Source organism: Tiliqua scincoides, chromosome 15 (genome assembly GCF_035046505.1).
Source record: "Tiliqua scincoides isolate rTilSci1 chromosome 15, rTilSci1.hap2, whole genome shotgun sequence".
Lineage (NCBI taxonomy): Eukaryota > Metazoa > Chordata > Lepidosauria > Squamata > Scincidae > Tiliqua > Tiliqua scincoides.
This window is the reverse complement of record NC_089835.1, coordinates 1805538-1825871: the sequence shown is the minus strand read 5'-3', so window position 1 is coordinate 1825871 and position 20334 is coordinate 1805538. Positions and strand designations below refer to the sequence as shown.

The window sequence follows — 20334 nt, the reverse complement described above, 5'->3', positions numbered from 1 at the left end:
CCCTCACACCCTGATGTTCAAAAATCCAGAAGGTTGGAAGTCCTGGATCTGAACAAAGCCTACCTCTCTTCTTCCCTCCACATTTCCTCTTCCCCTCCACTTCTGTCTCCCCTTTGTGACAGTCTGGCCCATCACTTTTGTCCTCTGTCCTCCTCTTCCTTTTCCAAATCCAGGGAGCAGGTTGAAGAAGAGCAGCAGAAGTTTGTGCAGATGGACAAGCAAATGGAGGTTGAGCACACCTGACCACTCTGCCACCTGATGCAACTGCCTCAGCTGACCTAATGAATGGGCTGGCCCCGTAAACACCGTCACTCTTTACATCACCTGCATGGGTTGGCCAGATCTTAAGGAATAACCCAGGTCTTTAAGAATGGATGGAAGCAGGTCAATGGCAGGTTTGGCAGGTCTGGGAGCTGGGGACAGAACCTTTAAGCTCACCAACCTTCCTTCTTCCAGTGTCCTAATCCTTGCCCTCCTCTCCCAACACCTTTTGAGGACACACACACACACACACTCTCTCTCTCTCTCTCTCTCACTCTCTCTCTCCACCATGTTTGCCTTCAGAACAGCAAAATGCAAAGTACAGGATTCAATCACCAAGTTGAAGTAAAAAGGGAAGGGGAAAAAAGAAAAAAAAATGGCAACTTACTGGGGTTACAGCCTATCCTGACACAGTCTGAGACGGGGGGCGAGGGTGGGAGGGGAGAGAGAAGAGAACGAGAGAGTTTTATATCCTTCAGTGTAACTTCTGCCACCAAACACCCAATAAAATACAGCCCACCATCTGGGGACAGACACATAAGAGGTGGACACCTGTTTTGGCACTGGGGGTGGCCCCCTCCTGCTCAAGCCTGGCCTTGGAGAGGCAGTATGGGGAAGGGACTTGGCAGGCCCTGCCACCTCCCTGTTCCCCCTCAGCAACGTCACCATCAGCAACTCACCATCAGCACCAATGTCCTCTGGGGCTGGGACTGCAGAAGTCTGGATCTATTTTGTCTACATGCAAAAGAGAGGTGGGGGGGGGTGGAGGCAGGCTTTCCCAGGGAGGTGGGCTGGGCAGGTCTGCTTCTCACAGTGGAAGGCTTGTCCTGGTGTCGCAACCCTTGCACCCTAAAAGAAAAGGCACTGCTGCCCAGGTGTAACAGCCCTTTCTCTCTTCATCAGATCCCTCTGCAAAGGCTAGTTTGCATATAGACAGTTTTCCATTTCTCTCCCTCATTCATTGAGGGGCTTCTAATTCCCCCCTGCCTCTGTTCTCAGCTTGCAGCCTACTCTCTCCTGTTGACGGATGGAATTCTCCAGTGCTAACAGGTGTCCACCTTGCAAAGACCCAGCTGTGTAGCAGGAAGGGGACAGGGGTCAGTCCCCATTTGTCCCTTCTTCACCAGCTGTGAATCAAGGACGAGGGAGGGGTTCCCCTGAGTGGCACTGCCAAGCTTGGGCAGAAGGGGACACCTCAATTCCCTCTCCCCCAACTCAGAAAAAGGAGCTTCCCAGCAAACAGACACCATAACATGTCTTGTACCACATGCCAACCCCCCCCCCCCCGGCTTCCTCGGAGCAAGACCTCTTAGGACCTCCAGAGACCGAGGGGGGGGGGATGATCCCATGCAGCCTGCCAAGCCCCAAGAGAACAGTGCCCATCTGAGAGACTGGGGCAGGACTCAGGCCTGAGAAAGGATGTCGTTTTGCGATGGCAGCAGAGGAAGCGCAGAAGCCTGCCTTGTTTTGGAAGGGTGCAGGCAGTCACTCTGCTGCTCTCCAGTCTCTGCAGGCACAGGGGGCGTCACCCTCCCAGGGAAGGCAGTGGGGGGGGGGGTAGGTGGGAATCTCCTTTTCCACAGGCTGCACAGCTGGGCTTTGGTGAGTGTCGTCAACCACAGCAGAAGAGTGGATACAAACAGCCGCTGGACCAAAAATCCCCTCCCATGGGGCTGACGCTGGAAAAGAGCAAAAAACCCCAAGGGGGAGATGGAGGAGGGGAGAGCCCCAGGGAATGCAGAGGTGGGTGGGGGGTGGTGTGTGGGGGGAAGAAAGGGGCAGCCGTGGGTCAGGGCACTTGGTCTCAGCAGCTGTTTGCTCTGGGCTGGCTATTTCATGTGCCAATGAAGGGTTCAAAACTGGGGGGTAAAGCACAGCCTCTGGGTCTTTGGAAAGAAGTGCCACTGACTGGCTGAAGGGCCCAAGGAAGGGTCTGGGAGGAAAGCCCCCCTGCCCCACCTTCCTCACTCTCTGTGACCGGCTAGCCACAGCGGAGAAGGCAGAGCCTGATCTCCCATGAGCAAACGTCACCCTGGGCACGCTTCTGTCCAAGACCCAACAGGCCAGAGGGGGGAGCACCAGAAGGCCCCTTCCAGGGCTGGTCTCCGCACAGGAGGAATGAGCTGTGGAAAATGTTGCGTTTTGGAAAGCAAAACCCACCATGTTTTGCACCAGGACCCAAGAGACATCCCAGTGCCAGGCTGGTGGATCTTCCTTCCAAACATGTCCACATTTCTCCCTCTTCACGCAGATCCCTCCGCGAGGACTGTCTTCCCAAGAGAACTGGCCCCTTGTGAGCTAACACCAGGTTCAGCTGCCTGTTCCCCAGTACGGGTGAAAAGGGGCTGACCTGTATTCAGGTGCCATCTGGTGCCTCCCCAGGGAGGGGGGGCAAAGCAGGAAACCAGGAGGAGGGTCAAGCCCTGCAGGGCATTACCTAGATTGACCGTGAGCTTCATCTGGCCCCCATCCAGCTCCAGGCGGAGAGTGTCGGCTGACTCCTTTGAGGTTGTGGCCATCATGAACCCATAGGCGCGCTGTGACATGAAGCGCAGGGAGACGTCCTCAGCCTCCGTGTGCATAACTGTTGGCAGCATGATCTTCATGTACATGCTCCCGTCGTAGCTCAGTACGGTGGCCTCTGTGCAACGCCAAGAAAGGGGAAAGTGTCAGTTCCTGTGCCAGCAAAGGTGTTCCTGTGCAAAGGTGTTTTGGGATGTGTTGGGAGGGCCAATAAGACTCTGTGGAACTCCACGACACAGGATATGGTGATGGTGTCATACCTTTCAAAGGGGGGTTGGACAGATTTTCAAGTCCATCACAGGTTACAAGCTGTGATGGGTATGTGCATGTAATTAGTCTGTGCATGTAATTAGTCTTGCTACAGGATGTGGTGATGGTGTCTGACCTGAAGCTTGGTGATTGGACAGATTACTAGAAGAAAAGCATATCACAGGTTACAAGCCATGATGGGTTTTGTGCAACTTCCTGGTTTTAGGCTACCTTAGTAGGCCAGTGGCAACAGGAGTCTTGTGTGCTCCCTGAGGCATCTAGAGGGCTGCTGTGAGACACAGGATGCTGGACTAGATTGGCCTTTGGCCTGATCCAGTAGGGCTCTTCACTGGCATAGCTAGAGGGGGGGCGGTGCACTAACTTTGCAGGGAGCATCCCTGCAGCGTGCAAGTGGTTTCTCCCCTCCCCTTTGGAGCCATGTGGGTGGGTGGGGGGAAACGGAGGTGAATGGCTCCCAAGGGGAGGGGGAGGAGCCGCTTGCACGCTGCAGTGAGGCTCCCTGCAAACCTTAGTGCGCCGCCCCCCTCCAGCTACGCCAGTGGGGCTCTTCTTAGGTTCAAGCCACAAAGAACTATGCTGGTATCATAACCCTGGGAACAGAGCCCACTCAATCTAGGAATGAGGTGGGAGATTCGAATTGGAGACAGGCTGGGGAGGAACATTCACTCAGTGCGGATCCCAGGTGCCTCCATTCCACCTGAACCCCTTGGACAAAGCGACCCTGGGAGCCAGACCCCACACCCTCTCCAAGATCAGGAGATGTGGTGCTGCTCCTTTCTTCTGACCTGGCTGCTGCTCCTCCTATATGCGGGATTTCAGAAGGAAAAAGGAATGGAGCCAAAGAGGAACTGTGGGGGAAATGGAAGCAGTCGGCTGCAGTGTCTCCTCCTCACTGCCTCTTCTACTCTGTTCCGCTTTTCCTTCTGGAATCCTGCATACAGGAGGAGGAAGAGCAGCAGACGTGGAGCCAGGTGCTCCCCAAGGCAACCAGCTCAACCAGCCTCACAAAGGACCAGCGCTGAGAGACAAACATGATGGAAGGAAAAGCAGTGTTAAGAGACGGTCCAAAGGGCCCCCCCGGTTCAAAATGTGCCACGTAAAGGCATTTTTGACACCCGCCCTTTCAGTGGTATCACTGAAGGCATCTGCTATTCGGGGTCAAAGAAGATTTTGTAGCCCCCCCACGATAAAATCAAATTTAATTAAGTAAATAAATAAAAAAGTTGCCCCATATTGGTTAGAGACACTGTGTTGGAGTGAAGAGGGACGTTTTTTTCCCCCTGCTAAATATAAGAGGAGCACCACTTGAAAGCACTTCTTTACCCAGTTAGCAGGGGTTACTGTATTATGATACATGGAAATGTGAGCTGACTCATATTAACACCTTACTGGCTCCATGCTATATCATAACAACATCTCATTGGGTCTTAGAACAATTAAGGCACAATCCGAACCCACTTTCCAGCACTGACATGAGGGCAATGCAGCTCCTAGGTAAGCGAACAAACATTCTCTTACTCTGAGGAGGCCTGCGTGAGTGCCCCTCAACTGCAGGATGCAGCACATGCCCCACTGGCACAGCTATGCTAGTGCTGGAAAGTGGGTTAGGATTTGGGCCTCAGTCTCAGGTTTTGAGTTAGGGAAATCCACTTTTTGTTCCACAGGCAGTTGCGTTTTCATTTTCTGGTAAATCGGCCATAACTTTTGATAGTATACAGATATTCCAACGTGGTTTGCTTTATTGCATTCTGCATTAAATAACCTTTCCAATGATATATAACATGATGGTATTATTTGTACTTACCAAGGTTTTGGCCACTAGTATCAAGCACAACTTGTTGTCCCCTTAAAGCTTGTTGCCCACTGCAATTGCCAACTTGGCACTCCCTTAGCTTTGCCACTGCCCTTGGAAATTTCATTTGCCCAAAGACACTCAGCGCCTGCAACATACTGAGCCCATTTCCCCATCCCCATCCTGCCAAAGGTCACCTCACCTCTTTCACACAGCCGGCCCAAGTAGCCGGTGCCCACACAGTCACAAATGAAGCGGTTCCAGCCCTCACGGCAGAGGCCTCCGTTGCGGCAGGGGGAGCTGCTGCACTGCTTGAGGGTCTCCCGGGAGCAAAAGCTGGAGACACCGGCCATGCTCTGCACCTCGGCCAGGCGCCGCACGTCGCGGCTCTTTCCATCGATGAAGAGATCCCGCACGCAGCCCACATAGCCATAGTTGAGGAAGGCTGTCCAGACCTCCGGGGGCAGGATGAGGTCCAGGCGGTTCTCAGGGAGGCCCCCCAGGTACATCTCGCTGTCCAGGTCCAAGATCTCACTCTCCCCACTGGCCAGGAAGGGTGTGCTCCGGCTGTTCACAGAGATGGAGCCTGGGAGGGGCAAGAGAAACCAGATCAATTGCCATGGAAATCTCCATTGGTGGCCCATCCCAGCATGCTCAGTTCTGGTTGCCACATCTCAAAAAGGACACTGCTGAGCTGAAAGAGGGAAACCAAAATGATGGGAGGAGCCTTATGAGAAAAGCCCCTGTGGTTTGACTCAGAAAAGCCTCATCGGTTTGACTCAGTCGGACCACTGCTTTGGCCTCTGTGCTGGCTGCTGATTCGTTTCGAGGCTGAATTCAAAATGCCAGTTTTGACTTTTAAAGCCTACCTGTCCTCTGAGGTCATCAGAGGAGGCCCTTCTGACTGTGCCGCCTTCCAGCAGAGGTGAGGGGGTGGCAGCTAGAAATAGGACCTTACTGGTGGTGGTTCCTCACTCATGGAATTCCCTGGAGACCTTTCGTCAGGCCCTTAAGACCTTTTTATTTATTTAGGAAGGCATTTAACTGATGCTGTGGGCTTTCAATGAAATGCATTTTAATAGTGGTGTGATCTGGGTTGTTTTATTTTAATGTTTTAATTGTTTTTAAGCTTAGTATTGTTTTAACTCAACTGTACCATTTTTATGTTCTCAGCCGCCTTGAAGCCCCTTCAGGCAGGACACAAATCTTGCAAATAAAATGATTTTTAAAAAGGCTGTAATGTTTGGGATCTTTTATTTAAAAAAACAAAAAGATAACTAAGGAGGAGAACACAACTGGGGCTTGTAAATTGGGCTGCTCTGTATTGCAGTGATTTTTAAATGATTCAATAAGCCACTTGGAGCTGTGGCAAAGGAGGGTCAAGCTCTTAAATAAATAGGGAGGAGACAAGCTTTGGATGTTGCCCTCTTTGGAAGAAGGATGAAGAAATTTGTGTCCAGGGCATGCCCTGAGCATGGCTGGATCTGGCTGGCCCATGTGCAATGCGCTCACGCTTCCTTCCGTTGAGGGATGGAGAGGAGAGCGGAAGTCAGTAGACAGGTCCCAGTCAGAAGGGCTTGGGAAGGGCGCAGGCTCTAAGGCCATCATTTTGGCAACAGGGACCCCACCATGTGATTTGTTTGCAAGATGGACTCCTGACAAGTCCTGCATAAGCAGACTACTGGAACTAATTCAGGCCAGGAAGGGAAAGAACTCAGCAGACAGCTGCACTCCTGATGGGAAGCAACCAAGGATGCTGGAGGAGGAGCAGGAATCTGGGACCTGCAAATCCCAGCTCTAGTTTACGGTCCATATCCAGGAAGAGGAAAAGATTGAGCTGGCCTGCTCACCCTTGCGTCCGTCACGCTGGAAGTCCACGTGACACCACTCGCCGTCGTTCACCTTCTTGCTGCTGGCCCGCATCTTCATGCCGCCTGAACCCATGTCCAGCAGCAGGTAGAGGTAACCATCCAGGAGCTCCATGGCAAAGTAGTCAGCCTTGTGCAGCCGCTCCGACCGTCCCTCCTTGGGTGGCTGGAGCCGGCCATGGCTGAAGAGGAGCAACCCGTTGGGCTCTGTGGTGCGGAAGTCGAAGGAGATGGAGCCCGTCTTCTTGGTGTTCCATTTGGGCAGGGAGATGTAGGCCTCAGGAGACTCGAAGGTGACCGGGTCCAGGGCTGCGACGTTCTCGCAGCGGAAGACCAGGTCGCCGTTGATCTTCATCTTGGGGTCCCCTTCCTTGGCCAGCCGCGACAGCTCCAGCTTGAAGTCGTTGTTCTTGTATACGACCTGCAAAGGGAAGGAAGAGGCCAGACAGTCAGTAGGGCATTTAGTACAAAATCCATCTTGGCAGTTGAACCGCCATCTTCATATTTGTCTAAGACAGCGTGGTGGGAATCCGGAAAGGCAGGAGAGGGGATCATCCTTTTGTTTAGAGAGCTGGTATAGTGTACTGAGCTATGAATGGATACTTCCCTGGTTTGGGTGTCCCAGTAACTCACCAGGTGGAGCCCTCCTTCTCAGCCTCAGTCTTCCCATCCACAATATGGGTATAATAACATTCACAACCTTACAGGTTTGTTTTAGTTGGAGACACTCTAGTTCAGGACACTTCGCTCCTCTCCACATGTCCTTGTCTGCTCCATTCCGCCTTAGAGCGGAAGTGTGGAGGAGAAGACACTCTAGCCTATCCTGTGACACTCTAGCCTATCCCTCTCCTCTCCTCCCTCTTCTGCTCTTTTCCCATCTTTTCAAATTCAGGGATAAGGAGAATGTATATTGCCCGGTAAGGGGGAACTGGCATTTGGCACAGTCCCATCCTTGAGCACCCCCCCACCCCTTCACTCACATCCTTCAGGCACCCCATGAAGTTGTTGCTGACGGGGGAACCAGGAAGATCAGCTGTGTTGGGGCTCCCCCCAATGTAGAAGAAGTCATCAGAGCCCAGCATGGTGTAGTCTTCTTGCGTGTAGCCGGTCGTGGTGAGGATTCCATCCACGGAGATGGTCACCTGTCCATCGTGAGCACAGCGGTTGGAGGAGGGGGTGGAGTCAGGTGGGGGAGACAAGGAGACAACAAAGTGTTAACCAACTGGGGAACTGGCAGGGGAAAGATGGGGATATTTGGGGGGCACTGCTGATCCATTTTTATGTCTGGCTCTCTCTTTGGAGAAATGCCGGATTTTTGAAGGGTTGGGTGAGGAGGAGAAAGGAAAGAGGAAAAGGTCAGGATGTGGGGGGAGGAGAGAATCTGCACAAGATTTGATGGTCTGATGAGGGGTCGGAAGCAGTCTTGGGGTCACTGCCTTGCCCCAGTACTTCAAACGGTGCCACTTTTCAGCCCAGGTTTTTAGTTGAGAGTCCCCTTCACCCCTGAGTGTCCCAGTCATTTGTCCTTTCTCCCCTCCCCACCTCGCCCGCTTATCTACCACCAATATGGGCTGGACACATCACCAGCCAACAAATGCCCACTTCCATCAGCATTCAGGAGTGATCTCTGGAGCAACGATTTACCTAAGAGAAGAACGTTCAACATTCCAGCAGGGGACGTGTGGGTGCCCCTAAGCATGAATCAGAGGAGGCTGCAACGGAAATCAGTTTGGAAGTTGGCTGAACACAGCAGACTTCTCACAGAGACTGTCACTGTAAAAGAGGGCTCAGAACTATTTGCTAGAGTCCCCACCGCCCTCTCTCACTTCCCAGAATCCCTTGTCTAGAGCAGCCAAGATACCAGGAAAAATTTTTTTTGCATTTTATTCCTTTCTGAACACACAAAAAACTGCCCGCCTTTGTTTCTCTGTAGTCCTCATTTTCGGAACCAGAGGAATTCTGGGAAGGAAAATGAGAGGCTTCCCCTTGTTCTTCTGTTCTCAGCCAGGTCATTTAGATCTGCACTGCTCATAGACAGGACATTTGTTTGGCTCAACCTCTGGCACGGTCCTTTGGTTGCATGCGCCCAAAAAGGTCTTCAGTGCACACACACATGCACAACATGACACCACATGACGTCTGTGGAACTCATTGCCACAGGATGTAGTGATGGCATCTGGCCTGGATGGCTTTAATGGGATTTGGAAAAATTTCTGGAGGAGAAGTCCATCACAGGTCATGATGGGTGCATGCAAATTCCTGATTTCAGGAATAGGCTACCTCAGAATGCCAGGTGCAAAGGAGGGTACCAGGATGCAGATCTCTTGTTGACTTGTGTGCTCCCAGAGGCTTCTAGTAGGCCACTGTGAGATACAGGAAGCTGGATGAGATGGGCCTTTGGCCTGATCCAGCTGGGCTCTTCTTATGTTCACATATCAGAGCAAAGTTGCTACATCTGGGTAGGCACTACCAGCATTTGTAAACATGTGCAGGAGAGAAGGGTCTGAAGGTCTGGTTATTAGCCTTACACAAGGGACAGTCAAAGGGCCAAACTGGAGAATCTTGCAGGCTGTACCTGATCTCCAGTCCTACCTTTGTCCACCAACCTGAACTCTGGACATATCCATGGAACCAGGCACGGATCACCTGGCCAGCCAAGATGTCTCAATGGACAGCTTTGTACGGGAGCAAACTATCTGAGCTTACCAGCAGGTAGGGACAAACAACCCAAAGTGGGCATCTCTAACATGCTTGGCTTACAACAGCTGGTGCTATTCAGCTGGCCATTATTGGGAGGTTAGATCTGATCCAGAAAGGAATTCCTATTTTGAAAAAAACAAACCTCTTTTCAAGAACTTTGGGGAACTGTGACTCTGAGAGGCTGTTTGGAACTGTGGTTGGAGACTACATTAAAGAACTGCAGCCCCCAGAGTTCTTTGGTTAGGAGCCAGTCTAGGAATGAAACTAGTTGAAAGGTGTAGGGAAGCCAGGCCTGGTCACCTAGTTCATTAGGTTGGGGGCAGGTGGCCATGATTCCCAGACCGCCCTTGTTCCACTTCTGTTTGCGTTGTAGTGTACACCCTGGATTTTGTCAACCAGGGAGGGAGGTTTCCCCACAATGGCCTCCTTTTTCAGCTCTCCACATTTAGCTGGTGGCAGTGGGAATGACTCTTTCCCAGTTCATGCTCAGTCAGTCCCGTTAGAGGGTGAACCGAGAAACCTGAAGGCAGGTGCCAGTTTCTAACCACGAGGCACTGTGTCTGGCTTGCCCTCCAGCTACCCTCCTCTTCCTCTGTCTTGATCCGCAGTGCCTGATTCCAGGGTGTCTGCTGCAAATGGCCCATTTCAATGGGCAACACCAAAGAAAACACACCGAGATCTTAGGAACCAGCAATTGACCATTAAGGAGGGTAGAAAAGTTGCCAACAATTGTTAAGAGTTGGACATGTGCCACGAATGGCACATGGATCCCAGTAGCATCTGCAGCAGTGTATTGGTTGAAAGGATGACCTGCTCCCCAAGTGCCGGCTTAGGGCTAAAGAAGAAGAAAGGAATCAAAGGCCATCCTCTCTTTCTGAAGGAGCACTGGTGTGTCCAAAGAGCAACCATGTCCCATGTGCAACTAAAGAATGGCAGGTACAGGTACATCAGAATGCCATATGCGAGGGAGGGCACCCGGATGCAGGTCTCTTGCTGTCTTGTGTGCTCCCTGAGGCGTCTGGTGGGCGTCTGAGATGCAGGAAGTTGGAATAGGTGGGCCTTGGGCCTGATCCAGCAGGACTCCTCTTATGTTTCTTATGAACAGGCAGGTACAGCCAAGTTTTCTCTTTGTTATTGGATTTCACAACTGGGTTGCAACTGTGGCAGCTCCATTCAAGGAGCTGAAGAAGAGGGAAGAAGCAGCCCACTTCCTCCCTCCCTCTCACCCACAACTGTAGCAGCTTGATTAGCCACCACCGCTGCCCCACGCCATGCACATTTCCCCTCCCCCACTTGAGCACTGGCTTCTCCACCACTGATGCTTCTCCCTTGTTCCCCAATTTAAAAATGGCAGGGGAGACCAAAAGAAGAAGCGTCTGGCGGAGATAGTAAAGCAATGATTTAGGGCAGCACTTCTCAAACTGTGGGTTGGGACCTACTTGGTGGGTCATGACCCAATTTCTAGTGTGTTCTGCAGAGCCTCCAATGGAAACAGAGGGGTGGAAAGATCAGATAAGTAATTGCCTCAAGCCCTGAGGCTATTCATTAGGGCTGCCTCCAGGGGCGTAGCTAACCAAGGGCCCAATCCTATCCAATTTTCCAGTGCCGGTGCAGCTGTGCCAATGGGGCAGCAGTCACAGGCAGCAGTCACAGAGGCCTCCTTAAGGTATGGGAACATTTGTTCCCTTACCTTGGGGCTGCACTGTGGCTGCACTGGTGCTGGAAAATTGGATAGGATTGGGCCTCCAGTTGCTACTCAGTTGCTAGTGCAAAGAAGATTCTGTAGCCCCCCTCCCCCACAATGACATCAAATTGTCATTGTCATCATTAATTAAATTGGGTTGTTTTAATTGTTAAAGTGAGTGAGAAATGTTAGTTAATATTTTGAATAGCAAGCACTTGTTGAAAGTACTTGTTGCACTTTTACAGCACAATCCTATTCATGCCTACTCAGAAGTAAGTCCCATTGTGTTCCAGGAAAGTGTGTATTGTGTGTTGCAGCCTTACAGAGTTTGCGAGGTGCACACAAATAGGAGATCACATGATCTCTCTGCTGCAAGTAAGGGGGATGGCACTGGACAATAAAGGATGGAAGAATCCCTCTGTTTCCCTGCACAGTCCCTCTCCCTGGAGACAGGCAGCCATTCACTGCAGGTGGAAAGTTCAACCACAACTGTGATTTCCAAAACATGCTGGACCTCTGGATTCAACTGAGCCTTACATGGGGCTTGTGCAAGAAGCAAAGTAGTAGTCTAAAAAAGAGATAGTTTTCTCTTTGTGCTGCTGGCTGCTGGGGCGGGGGGGACTGTCTTACATTCACCTGCTGGAGTGAAGGTGTCCCTTGCGCCCTCCTGCTGTGTGTGTGTGTGTGTGTCTGTGAGAGAGAGGGGAGCATTTGTACTACTGACCAGAGGCTTGGAGGGGCAAGAACGTGTGGGTCAGGAACGCGTAACAATGTCCCCATGCAACTTCCATCAGGCTGCTGCAGCCCTACCAACACACAGGAGCCTGACTGTGTATGTGAGAGAGAGATAGGGGGGAAGAGAGCATGTGTGAGTGTGTGTGTGTGTGTGTGTGTGTGTGTGTGTGTGTGTGTGTGAGAGAGAGAGAGAGAGAGAGAGAGAGAGAGAGAGAGAGAGAGAGAGAGTGAGTGGGAAAGAGAGACAGAGACACTGACAGGATCTGCTGGGCTGCAGCACAAGGGGGGATGGAGGAGCCCACAGGGCTTCCCAGAGGCTGCACCCTGGCGGGATTTCCCTGTGCAGTGGGGATGGAGGAGGGAGCCCAGACTGAGCTAGCTGGGGTGGGCAGGCAAGCAGAGGGAGGCTCCTGCTGTTGTGGACCTCCCATTCAGTCTATGGGATCTTTGCTCCGGGGCGCTGAGCTGGGAGAGTAGGGCTGCGGGTGGGAGACTGTGTGTTGGCAGGGCTGCAGCAGCCTGATGGAAGTTGCATGGGGGCGTTGTTGCATGTTGTTGCCCCCCCAAGCCTGCTGCCTGGTGCATTTGCTACCCCCTGCACTCCCTTAGCTATGCCACTGGTACCTCATTATGAGAAAAGGATCAAGTTTTTTTGCAAATAAATAAATAAAATATTACTTATAACTAAACAGTCCTCAAAGCCATTCAGAGATCTGAGAGCTGCTAAATGCCGGGCAAACAGCTGAGCTTCTCCAGTTTGCAAGCTTGTGTAAATATAGGGAGATAAATGAGCATATTCTTCCTGATGTCCCCCCCCCCCAGCCTGTCAGTGAGAGATAGTGGGGGCAGGTGAAGGCTGAGTCACATCACTAAGCCCTTCAAGCCTTGAGGCTATTCATATTATGACTGGGAAGGATAGAGTGGATAGAGAGATGCTCTTTACACTCTCACATAACACCAGAACCAGGGCATATCCACTAAAATTGAGTGTTGGGAGGGTTAGGACAGGCAAAAGAAAATATTTCTTTACTCAGTGTGTGGTTGGTCTGTGGAACTCCTTGCCACAGGATGTGGTGATGGCTACTGGCCTGGATGCCTTTAAAAGGGGATTGGACAAGTTTCTGGAGGAAAAATCCATTACGGGGTACAAGCCATGATGTGTATGTGCAACCTCCTGATTTTAGAAATGGGCTATGTCAGAATGCCAGATGCAAGGGAGGGCACCAGGATGAGGTCTCTTGTTACCTGGTGTGCTCCCTGGGGCATTTGGTGGGCTGCTGTGAGTTACAGGAAGCTGGACTAGATGGGCCTATGGTCTGATCCAGTGGGGCTATTCTTATGTTCTTATTTCTTAAGGGCTACCACATTATGAAAAATGGATCAAGGATTTTTTGGTTTTTTTTTTTGTAAATTAATAAAATACTACTTGCAAATAAATAAATATATTATTTCTTTCTAGATCACCTTTAAAAAATATCTCATAAAGCTAGGTGGGTCCTGATAAGAGTGTCATTTTAAAAAATGGATCCCGGTGCTAAAAAATGTGAAAACCACTGAGTTAGAACCTAAGTCCACTGACCGAGATCTAGAAAACACTGACCTCCAAATATGTTCAGTTGAGGCCACCCACTCTTCTCTCCTCTGCCTCCTTACTTTACCACTCCCGTTGGTCTCAAATGGTGGCAGCAGGAAGAGGAGGAGGAGAAGAGGCAGCTGTGGCTGGCCCCGCAGCCCAACCAGATGATTCATAAAGGAGATCCAACAGAGCCAGTCAATGTGTTCAGCGACTGTTTTGAAAAGAACTCCTAATATCCACAGAAACCTCCAAAATGAATCAGTTGCTTATCGGAGCCTGTTAACAGGCCAGGCCAGCGCATGTGGGAGAAAGGGCTTCGCTCGAAGTCGGATAATCTACCTTGCAATCGACAAAGCATGAAAAATGATATTTTCCAGGGTCATTAGCATACTCTGGTGGGTCGGAAGTTCCCGGTTTCCGAGATGTGCTTGAGCACACGGCAGAGGATGACCTCCGCCGTGTAGCCGGTGAGGCAAAGAGCTGCTGTTTTCCTGGGGAAGCTAAGTTGAGTGTCTGGGAACACATAAGAGTCACAGATAAGCTTAACAAACAAACTGGGGTTGGCCCATCCATGCGGCCAACTGAGAAGGGCGTTCAGGTCATGGATTGGTGTGGGGGCACCCCCAGACTTCTGCTCTTCCTCTTCCTTCAGCTATTTGGATTTGGGGAAAAAAAATGGGAACAAAGAGGAAGTATGTGTGGAGGACAGCAGAGAAGTGGACTAGAACATCTCTGATGCTTTAGCCCAGCACTTCCCTCTACTCGGTTGTTTCCCTCTTCTTTCTTGAATTCCGGGTGTCAGAGAAGCAAGAGTAGCAAAGGCAACCACTATGAAAGCAAAGGTGGCACTTGATACGGAAAAGCAACACACAAATCAGGGGAGAGAAACTTGGCTGGCTACCTCTGGCGCCAAAAAGTCTCAGGCAGCAGCGCCTGTAATAAATGTGGCCAGTCTTAGGAGCCTGGGGTTAGCCAGAGTTGCTTGCAAGCCTCTCCCTTGTTCACAGTGTGTCGCCCGGAGGTCCTCTGAGTGGCAGGGGAATCATTGGTTGCTTGTGATGCAGCAGTGGTTGCCATTTTATTTAGAATGAGCAGCCCACAAAGCATTTAGAGACCGAAGAAGGAGCTGTGCTGAGGATTCCAGGGAAATGGACTGTGCTGCTAATGGTTTTGTGGGCTGCAGCCTCTGAGGTTTCGGCTTCACGTCCCTCCGCTTCCTGCCTCGTGTACTTCGTAACTGCTTGCTTAGTTTCTGGAGAACATTATTGGGTGGATTCCCGAGCGACTTGGCTTTTCCCCCCTAATGCATTTGCCCTCAGAGCCCCCAAAGGCTTAATAAAGGCCCCCAAAGAAGCTCTGCAAGCTTGTTTTCCACCAGAGGAAATGGGCAGCTTGGTTATTCCAAGAAAGGAGGCTTATCTCAGCCTTGCCTGGTTGGATTAGACCCAAGGTCCCTTGCTCTGAAGGGAGCAAGACTAGACTATGGCTGCTGATTAAAAGCTGATGCTGGTGGGGACAGGAGTTAAGAGGCTGGTGGACCCAGGAAGCCCAAGATCTTCAGACATGCAAGGCAGTGTGCCAAAGGCTTCCTCCAGAACCTGGTGTCCTGCCAAGTATCTGCTCCTCCCACTCGCTGGCTTGAACAAGGAAGAGGAAGAGAGGGTGAAGTGTGGAGGAGAGGAAGAGAGAGCTAGCTAGACCAAGAGAGACAGTCTAGCCCACCACTCTTCTCTCTTCCATACTTTGGCTGCATTCAACTTCTAGCACTAGAAGTGTTACAGAATTGTTCTTTTTTTTCCCCTCCAGCACACTCGGGTCATGTTCTTTTCTCATGTTCTAGTGTGCCTGCCATGCTAGCAATTTGAACTGAGAGCTCAGAGCTAGAAAAGATGGCCGCCTCCACGAATAGCATTATCCTATTGCTCTGTTCCGAGAAGTGTGGAGAAGAAGAGAGAGGTAGAGTAGACCATTAGAGAAAGTCTAGCCCACCACTCTTCTCTCTTCCTTCTGTACCATTTCCAATCTTTTTTCAAATCTAGGGGGCAGAAGGAGGTGGAGGCAGTTGGCACAGCTGTATACAGTCCATCAGCTCAGGTTCCAAGAGGACTGGACCAATCTAAAATACATGTTAGCATGTAAGATGCAATAAGATTCTTGGCTGTCCCATCCTGTCCCCCTTCCAGAAACTAGCACAGTGGTTCTCACATTTTTTAGCATCAGTATCCACCTAAAAAAAGGTTGCACTTGACCAGCCTCTCCAGACTCTGTGGCTATCATGGTGATTGGGCAGCAGTGCTCTCCTCAAGAAGCAGGTTGTTTAACCCTTGATACACAAAGCATAACCTGTCTGTTTCGCAAACCACCAGAAATTGGGTCGTGACTCACTGGTGGGCCATACCTCTGAGCTAGCAGCTGCTGATGTGGAGTCATTTGAAATGTCTGGAAATACTGCCAAGGAGGAGACAGGAGGGAAGGAAGAGGAAGGAAGCCATTCCCTGGCTCCAGAAGAACCCCCTATTGGAAGACGGGGGTTTACTGGAAAGAGCAGGTTTAATGTGGAGGAAGGGGGGGGAACCATAACTCCTCCAGCTGCACTTGAACAAGCCAGCAAGGAAATCCTGGGCAGTTTGGTTGACACTAATGCCCTCTAAATGAAGCCGGCCTGAAGCGGGGAGACTGCCTGGGGCTGTGCTAATGAGGTGTTAATGACTCTGGAGGAGGCATAAATGGATGCAGAAGAAGCCCTGATGTGCAAGGACCTGCCGGAGGTGTCCAAGGAGAGCTTGGAGTGGCTGCTTGTCTAGTCCTTAGTGCCTTTTTGTCACTTTCCAGTGTGATGCCTGCCCACCCACCACCCACCAGCCCAATTAATCCCTGAATATCCAAGAGGGAGGCAGGTATGCCTATTTTGCCTTGAATGTGGCAAGATGGGGATTCATTTTAAAATCCAGAAAACAGAGGCCAAGGCCAAGCCAGGAGACCAAAGAACAAGATACACCAGTGGGCTCCCTGACTGCTGATATCAGAAGTCAGACCAGACACACCATCCTCTGACCCAACAGGGCAATTATTAGATGTCATGTTCCTGAACAGGTAAACCTGCCATGCTGAGTCAGACCTTTGGTCCACCTGACTCCGTTCTGCTGGGTTCTGCCGGGTTCTCCGATTTGCCGGCTGCTGGCTGGCAGAAGCTCTGCAGGGCTGCAGGTTCAGGGATCTTTCTCAGCCCTATCTGGGGATGGTGTCCAGGACTGAAGTTGGGGAATTTCTGCATGCAAAACCACTACCCTACCGTACCCAATTGGATACACTTTTGTGGGGCTCAGGGGGTGTAGAGGGCCCCCCACAAAAGTGTATCCAATTGGGCCCCAATAGAAATCTATTACTTCTGAGCAGGTGGATAGGACTCCTTTAGCGGTATGGTGCGCGCCCGGCCTGCAACGCTTCTCGACTCTCGCCCATCGCTGCTTGCTCTGGAGCAAGATGGGGAGAGGATGGCACTGGGAGCTGTGAGGGAGGGGAAGAGCAAGGCATGCATGCTGCCGCCTGCATGGCACCAATTTCGGGCCAATTGGAGGCAGTGGTGAGCGGAAGGGCAGCGCAAGGCCGCCACCACGCACAGGGCGCAACTGGGTGAAATTGCCCCAATTGCTTAGAAGCCAGCCCTGCACAGCCCCGTCTCCAGGGAGTGAGTCATGGGAACAGCTCCACATCTGCAGTGCCACGAAGGGTTCCCAACTAGGTATCCTACATGCAGATGCTTTAAAGCGAGGTCTTCCTTCCTCCCCCCTTTTTTTGCCTTTTCACTTTCCTGCTTGACTGGAATGCCCCTTCTACTTGGAGCCAGAGCCAAGGATGCTGCAGCAAGGGAAGAGCCAGTTTTGGGGTCAGGAGAAAGGACCCTGTTCAAATCTTGCTCTGCAGGACGATGGCTACAGAAGAAACTGGAGAGGGGCAGGGATGAGATTGAAGTGGCTACAGAGTGGGCATCCAGGTCCTGCCCAAATCTCCTGATGCAGGCAGGGTACCAAATGCTGGCCCCAGTGGTATGGCAAGCAATCGTGTCACCTGGTGCTGAGCTCCAAATGATGCCCTGGAAGTGATGTCACTTTCAAAAAAGTGAAACTGGAGGAAAATCTGCCCCCCACCCCCAGCAGCTCACCGCCCACATGCCTGCCGCCTCCCTCCAGCCAGTGGCATTGCTAAGGCATCTACTACCCGGAGTCAAAGATTTTGTAGCCTCCCTCCTCTACAAAAACAAATTTAATTAATTAAGTAAATAAGTAAAATTGTGCCCCATATTGGTTAGAGACAATGTGCTGGGGTGAAGGGGGACAGTTATTCTCCCCCTGCTAAATATAAGAGAGCCACTTGCAAAACCCAGTTAGCAGGGGTAACTGTATTATAATACATGGAAATAAGAGTGGACACATATAAGAGTGGAACCTTATTGGTTCCCTGCTGTATCATAACAACACCTAATTGGCTCTTGGAAAAATCGGTCTCATTGGTTGGTTTTGAGTTAAGAAAATTCAGATTTTGTTACATAATGCAGTTGTGTTTTTATTTTCTGGTTATTTGGCTATAACTTTTGATAGAATATTTAGAAGCAGTTTGCATCATAGCATTCAGCATTCAGTTACGATGATATATAACCTGATGGTATTATTCATACATACAAAGGTTTTAATAATTTTGGCCACTAGTGTTAAGCTCAGGTTGTTGCCTCTCTAAAGCTTATTGCCTGGTGCAGTTGCTACCTCCTGTACCCCCTTAGCTCTGCCACTGGCTGACCTCACTTACCCTGTAAGGTGCCAGCCTTGCTTGGAAGAGGGGGACAGAGCAGAAGAGAAAGTGTGGAGGAGAGGAGAGGAGAGTGGTGGGCTAGTGTGCCTGTAACAATGACATTCAGTACTCCCTGCTCAGAAATCAGAAATCCAGAAATCCCGGGCTCTCTCTCCAGCCCACAGGAAGGATCCCTGCTGAATCCCTCCTCTGCGTGAATGGAGCTTACCATTCAGTGGGGGAGCCTTTCGTATGTGCCACAGAGCGCCCCCCAACCTTCGCGCTCGCTTTGTGCTTCAGGGGTCTTTCACTCCAGCTGGCTTTGCGCCCAGATTGCTCAGCAGGTGCGGCTAGCCATTGCGACGGTTGGGGACAATCTGTGGCACGAGCGAGAGGCCTCTGGGCAGAATGGTAAGTGCCGTCCATGCCAGGGACCAGTTTACTGACGCACAGTGGTCTCCACTCGGGAGACCGCTGCTCTAGCCCATCACTCGCTTCTCTTTCATGCTCCATTCCCCTCTTCCTTTTCCCAGTCCTGGGATTAGGAGGCAAGGGGCAGTGGCGGGGGGGGGGGAGGATAGAAATTGGGAGAGGGCACCATGCAACACTCTTCTGCCTCAGGTGACTGCCTCAGGCATCAGCCAGCTGCTGAATAAGATTTCTCTGGACCTGGTTCAAACTTGTTATACCACACCCACCTTTCACAAAATTGGATTGATTAATGTCCTCCTTTAATGACTTTTGTTTTAAGGTCCTTTGGGTTCTCATAATCAGCTGTGGCAACAGTGAAAATGGCAGATTGCTAGAGAACTTGGGGCAAAGCACTGAGCTCCCCCCTCCCCCAGGGTGGAATGCACACCCCTAAGCTCACCAGCAATGCATGATGGAAAAACACCAGCAACTCCTCCTGCCCTCTCCACTCTAGAAAGGACACATCCTTTGTTGTGCTGGAATGCTGCACATTCCAGTGCCATATCTTGTGCCATAGCTGCCAATGGTGGTGGTGGTGGTGGGGGAGTTCAGGAGGAAGCCCAGCTAGTTGGGCCATCTAGTGGTGGCAAGTGTTGCCATCTCAGACTTTCAGGATCCTGAGGACCATAGAAGGGCACAGCCTAGACTCCAGGCTCTTGGGCACTGGAGGGTGCCTCCTTTCCTTCCCATTCAAAAACCACTCCAACCAGGAGGACAGGGGGAGGAAGGCACAGTGGAATGAGGTCACAGCAGCACAAATGGCTGTCACAACATTTTTTCAAAACACAGGTGAAGAGTATTCTGCCCATCAGCCCATGAAAGGGCTCCAGGTTTTTTCCCCACAAGAAAAAAACTGGGTAATTTTTTTTCTTATCTTTTTGCGGCAGGGGCCCAGCCTTTGCTTGCTCATTCAACAGTAGGCAATGAGGAGACACCCCCCCAGACTCTGGTTCCTGCATCTTGGATTTGGGGGTGTCTCTGACCAGGCAGCCGTGATGGGGGCAGACCTGTGCTCAGTGCCTGACCTGGCTGATTCATGAGCCCACAAGTTCTGCACAGGTGATAAAATGCTCTTTGGACGCTTGGATGCCTGGCCCGGAGACCGAGCACCATGACTTCACTCTGAGTTAAGTCATGGGGCCCAGCTGCAGGGAACCTCAGCCAATCAGGGAGCACAAGTTTAGAAAGAAAGAAAGCATCAAGGCCACATTTCTAGCAAGTCTGATCCAGGTGTGTCACTTGTGAATAGTCCTCAGGCATCAGACTCCCACGGCCTGATCTGCAGTGGTTATCGATATCCTGCAGGGGGCAGCATTGAGCAACACATGCCTTTCCTGGCCACAGTCCAGGATGTGTGTTCACAGATAATCAAACAACACTTCTGACGAAAACCAAGTACCTGGACACCGGGGCATCAGGTGGCAGAAAGAAGCATGGCTGGGAGGAACCCCGGCCTCTCCACAGGTCCTTCCGGTGCAGGTCCAGACGAGCACCAGATCTGCACCCCCAACCCAGGACTCCAGAGAAGAAGGTGGATCCTTAGAGGGGAGCCCAGCAGCTGCACCAAGTTCACAAGCATTGTTGGAAGCTTTTGGCCCAAACCCAACCCATCCACAGACCTGATGCAAGGAGTGTGCCTGTGCGCACATGCAGGGAGATCCCATATGCT

The 20334-nt window shown here is 51.3% G+C and overlaps 1 protein-coding gene across 1 annotated transcript in view; it reads right to left on the bottom strand.

The window, feature by feature from the left end:
- Positions 1-20334, bottom strand: part of NRXN2 (neurexin 2) — a 300535-nt gene that overhangs the window by 168707 nt on the left and 111494 nt on the right. Inside the window, exons 7-11 of the mRNA XM_066610141.1 lie at positions 7695-7856; positions 6697-7135; positions 5049-5432; positions 2699-2902; positions 650-676 (exon numbers count right to left, since the gene is read on the bottom strand). Coding sequence (XP_066466238.1) covers positions 650-676; positions 2699-2902; positions 5049-5432; positions 6697-7135; positions 7695-7856 — 1216 coding nt within the window. The remainder of the gene's footprint in view (positions 1-649; positions 677-2698; positions 2903-5048; positions 5433-6696; positions 7136-7694; positions 7857-20334) is intronic.